This window comes from Etheostoma spectabile, chromosome 6 (genome assembly GCF_008692095.1).
Source record: "Etheostoma spectabile isolate EspeVRDwgs_2016 chromosome 6, UIUC_Espe_1.0, whole genome shotgun sequence".
In the NCBI taxonomy this organism is placed as follows: domain Eukaryota; kingdom Metazoa; phylum Chordata; class Actinopteri; order Perciformes; family Percidae; genus Etheostoma; species Etheostoma spectabile.
This window is the reverse complement of record NC_045738.1, coordinates 6,345,997-6,350,508: the sequence shown is the minus strand read 5'-3', so window position 1 is coordinate 6,350,508 and position 4,512 is coordinate 6,345,997. Positions and strand designations below refer to the sequence as shown.

Genomic DNA, 4,512 nt, shown 5'->3' with positions numbered 1-4,512 from the left:
GGGGGGCAGTATCGTTTACAGGAAGCAGCATAGCAGCATAATCCATTTGGTAGGCAAATTGCCCTCCCCAGATTTTGGGGGAGGATTCTTGACATGATGGTGTGGTTAGAAACTTTAAAAGGTGGTAAAACAATTCATAAACATTCCACTCTGAAGGTAAGTCGTTCTGATTTTAAAGAAAAAGCATATAAAAAAAAACTAAAGAAGTTTTCCTTCTTCTGTATCTTACAATTTTATATTAGTTTAAATGCTGAGTTGCTGAGTTTTAAATTGATTCATAATAAAAAATGTAAATGTATCTTTTGTGAGATCATGACTTCCCTGAAATGTAGTTTATTAGAAATCTGAGACATTTTTTAATGTCTGGAGAGCTTTCTAAAATCGAGAATGTTTATCTTTGTGGGAAAAGTCTGCCTTGGTGTGCTTTGTTATGCCGTGTTATGTCATGTTAACAATGACTGTCCGAAATTTAGAATTTCAAAACTTTAACTGCTTCAGAAATGAGGATTTATCTATGTCAATTGAGAAAATTGCTTTCTTGTTGTAAAAACACCATCATGTGTTTTGTTTTGAACAGCTTTTAGGTTTTATTTGTATCTATGGCATTTCTGTGATTTAGATGTTTTTTTTAACCATGTAACTCAATAGTCTGTATGTATTTTATGTACACTTTTATGTATTTATGTATGTTGTCTTCAGCTCTGTTGCCATTGTTGCCTATTATTTTAAGTATTCCCTGTTTAAAAAATAAATACATATAAGATTGAATCTAATATTTTATTGCAGCACATGCATATGATGCCATTGTGTTGGTGCTATTTATCAGCATACATACTGTATGTGAAATCACATGATTTTAGGCTATTAAATATAAACATGTACACACATGTCTGCTTTCTTTCCCTTTTCTCCCATTGTTTTGTTGGATTCTTTTTTCTTTTTCAAAAATCTGTCCTGGTTAAATAGCTTATACTGTTGAAGAAAATATGGGTGAAACTTTTAAACTGATACTCCACCCAAAAACATCTGCAGACATTCACACTGTAGAATTGAAAGTGGCTTTCTCAAGCTTGAAACATTATATCTTGGCCTCTGCTGCTTTGATTTATATCGTTATTTTGTACGTTTTTGAACCTGTCCTATGTGAGTCCCCAACCCTTGGAAATTCAAATCTGTTATTTGTTGTTGTTCTTGAGTACCCCTTGAACATTGGATCTATAGGACAAATGATATTTAAATGTTCTGGAGCCGGGTACTTTTGATGAATTTGTAAAAAAGAATCAAAGAAAAATATATTCAATGTTGTGTTATTTTCTAATTTTAAATGCATAATACTAAGGTGTTTCCTGTACATATTTTAGGTGTGTGGTATCATTCACAAGATGTCTGGATTTAACCATTTTCTTCTGAGCTTCTATATTCTAGGTAAGGCAAATTTTACCACTCAATTTTTGTTAAACATGTAAATACTGACTTAATCTATACTTTTTTTGTAATGTTCAGGAGGATACATTTTCTACAGTTCCACGGCTTGGCGTGTATATATGCCAAGCAACATCAGAGGATTGGTGGGTTCCTGCCTTTTAATCCCTTGCACCTACAACTACAATCAGTATCCACCTCGCAGACCAGAGCGTGTGGCTTGGTACCAACATGCAAGGTACTCATATCCTGTAGTTTGTAAAGATTGGGACATGAGCGATGAAATTGCTATGTTTAAAGGTAAAACACGGACACCCAATGCTGGTTATGGGAGAAATTGTGACCTTTTAATCTACCCAGTGACATGGAATCACCACAGAAAGAAGATTTACCCCTGGGTAGACCCAGACTATATTGGGAAATACACCCATGCATTCTGGGATAAAACTGTAACAATTGAAGTATTTGGTAAGTAATTAAAGTTAACTTAGAAAAGATGCATTTTTAGATGGATGAATATACAATTTCCTAATTAATTCTTCACATTTCCTTTGTAAAGGCAGTGCAGAGCAACCTCATATTACGATATATGGAGACAGGAAGGTTGGAGAGCCTGTGAAAGTACAATGCACCGTTTCCCACACCTGTTCCTACTATCCACCAGATCTGAGTCTCAACATCCCACTGCAAAGCCACAGTCTAACTCATAGCTCGGGGTATGGTGGCACAATTGAAACCACCTTGACGACCACATTAAACATAGAGAGAGACCACCAAACTGTGCAGTGCTCCGTCCGACACATGGGCGGTGAAACTGCAACTGCCACTGAAACCTTAAATGCAGAATGTACGTGATGCATATACTGTATAATAATTTTTTTTAAATGTACTGACCTTAAAAGGTTAACATTTACTATGTGTATCTCAGGCTCCTTTTCAGCATTGACCATCAGCCGTACATCAAATGAATTCCTTGAGGGACAGGCAAGTAAAGTAACCTGCGCTGCCTCATACACATGCTCCAAACATATACCAACCCTCACATGGAACTATGATAGCATGCCAGCCTCCACTGATACCACCAACAGTGGAACCACTCGTTGGACAACTGTCTCCACACTGACGTTCACAGCCTCAGCTAACGACCATGGACGATCTCTGACATGCTATGCACGATTCACTGGAGGACGGACACAGGATCAGAGCATCACCCTCCAAGTAAAGAGTGAGTAGAATATATCTTCTTACATACCAGTATATGTAAAAACTGAAATGTAATTTTGATCATATGTAATTTATTCTTCACATTTTACCATTTACCATAAAATAATTTCACAGTACTGGCTTGGTTAAAACAATAGTTCCCAGCATTGGTATCAAACGATGATCAAAGGGAAGGTAGAACATAAACTGTAGTTCTGTTACACTTATTTATGCCTTTCATCAATTATTTTCATCTGAAATACTGGATTCTTTAACTTCTTACTGCCTGATGAAATTAAGCAATTTGAGTGGAAACATGACTTGTTTCTGTAACTGCTCTAAAAAGCTCTGCAACTTTGCTTCAAATGTTTCCTCTTTTTACAGGAAACATGCTGTCTCGCGGCTGGTCCTTTACCACCCCCCGCAGCATCACAGGCATGAGAGGCTCATGTATCATTATTCCTTGCACATTCACCTACAGTATTTCCCAGCCTGCTGACCTCCGAGTTATATGGTACTTGTTCCAGAGCAATGGGTACTCACCTGTATTTGACGAGCGACAGAATATTATGACTAAGTTTAACGGGATAACCAGCTTGATTGGATCTGTGGGGGAGAGGAATTGTAGTCTTAAGATCGAGAGGCTGGAGATGTCACATAACCAGGACAGACTTTACCCATGGATAGACAAGCACCCAATCACCTCCTACCACATCCCGGGTCCCACATTGTATGAAAAAACCTCTGAACTTATTGTTTCAGGTAACAATCTGGATGCCAATTCTATTCAAATTCCAAGAAAAACTGTTCTCCAAATAACTATTCTTGCTTTGATTTCATAGATCAAGCACAGGGACCTCAGATGAGCATCATAGGTATCCCCAGGGTGGGACAGGAGAGCACAGTGTCCTGCAATGTACGCCACACATGTATCTCTGCTCCCCCAACCCTGACCATAAGTGGCATACCTGGAAAAGATATCGTTACAGACACTTTGGTATCTGATGGGATTTGGGAAAGGACAGTAGAGAGAACTTGGGCTGTAAAAGAAGAGGACCAGAGTGTGGAGTGTACTGTTAGCTACAGTGGGGGTCAGAGAGAAACAAGTGAGATGAAGCTGAATGTTGAATGTAAGTACAATATGAGACCATGTTTCAACTGAAGTCAAATGAAAATTATCTTGTTTAGAAAAGAAGCCTTACTATCACAGTTTTGCTCAGGTCCGTACGACAACATCACAATGACTGAGCGGCCTGGTGACGCAACGGAGGGTGTAGCAAAGAGTGTTATTTGTTCTGTTTCCTACAAATGTAAGAAAAATAAACCAACCATTGTGTGGAACTACGAAGACATGCAAAGTTCTTTAAAAACCAAAGAGAACTCCAGCAATACCTTTAACACAGTGTCAAATCTAACCTTTATTGGCTCTCTTGAGGATGACGGTAAATCTTTGACCTGCACTGCTCAGTTTGTTGCTGGCGAGACCTCAGACTCTGAAATCCTTCATATAAAAAGTGAGTACCTACATGTCATACACAGCGGCCAAGACATTGGGAGCTATTCTTCTTATACATCACTCTCATATGGGAGTATCAATATTCTCTTATAACGTTCTGGAGAAGCTTGAAAAAAAAGAATATTTCCCAAAATGTCAAACTTTTGGTCAAATGATGTGATAACATTTAAAGAAGATTTATTTAATAATTGCTTGTTATCATTTTTTTCCTCCAGAATATGTGAGAGATCCATATGAAAATGACAGTGAGTGTACTTCTCCATTCTCTCAAAAGTCATCTTGCTGCCAGTGGATTGAGTTCTTCAGTCATCCCATCATGACTTGTTTGTCTCTTTACAGCGTTCCATGATCAGGCTGCTGACGTCCCTTTC

At 38.1% G+C, this 4,512-nt stretch overlaps 1 protein-coding gene across 1 annotated transcript in view; it reads left to right on the top strand.

The window, feature by feature from the left end:
* The window catches only part of LOC116690784 (uncharacterized), a 4,879-nt gene extending 389 nt beyond the window's left edge, over positions 1 to 4,490 (top strand). The window contains exons 1-9 of the mRNA XM_032517950.1: positions 1 to 156; positions 1,362 to 1,425; positions 1,504 to 1,890; positions 1,982 to 2,269; positions 2,351 to 2,647; positions 3,010 to 3,387; positions 3,468 to 3,755; positions 3,846 to 4,139; positions 4,357 to 4,490. The exon at positions 1 to 156 is cut by the window's left edge and continues 389 nt beyond it. Of these exons, the coding sequence (XP_032373841.1) occupies positions 94 to 156; positions 1,362 to 1,425; positions 1,504 to 1,890; positions 1,982 to 2,269; positions 2,351 to 2,647; positions 3,010 to 3,387; positions 3,468 to 3,755; positions 3,846 to 4,139; positions 4,357 to 4,490 (2,193 nt within the window). The 5' untranslated portion in view covers positions 1 to 93. The remainder of the gene's footprint in view (positions 157 to 1,361; positions 1,426 to 1,503; positions 1,891 to 1,981; positions 2,270 to 2,350; positions 2,648 to 3,009; positions 3,388 to 3,467; positions 3,756 to 3,845; positions 4,140 to 4,356) is intronic.
* Positions 4,491 to 4,512: the final 22 nt, after the last annotated feature.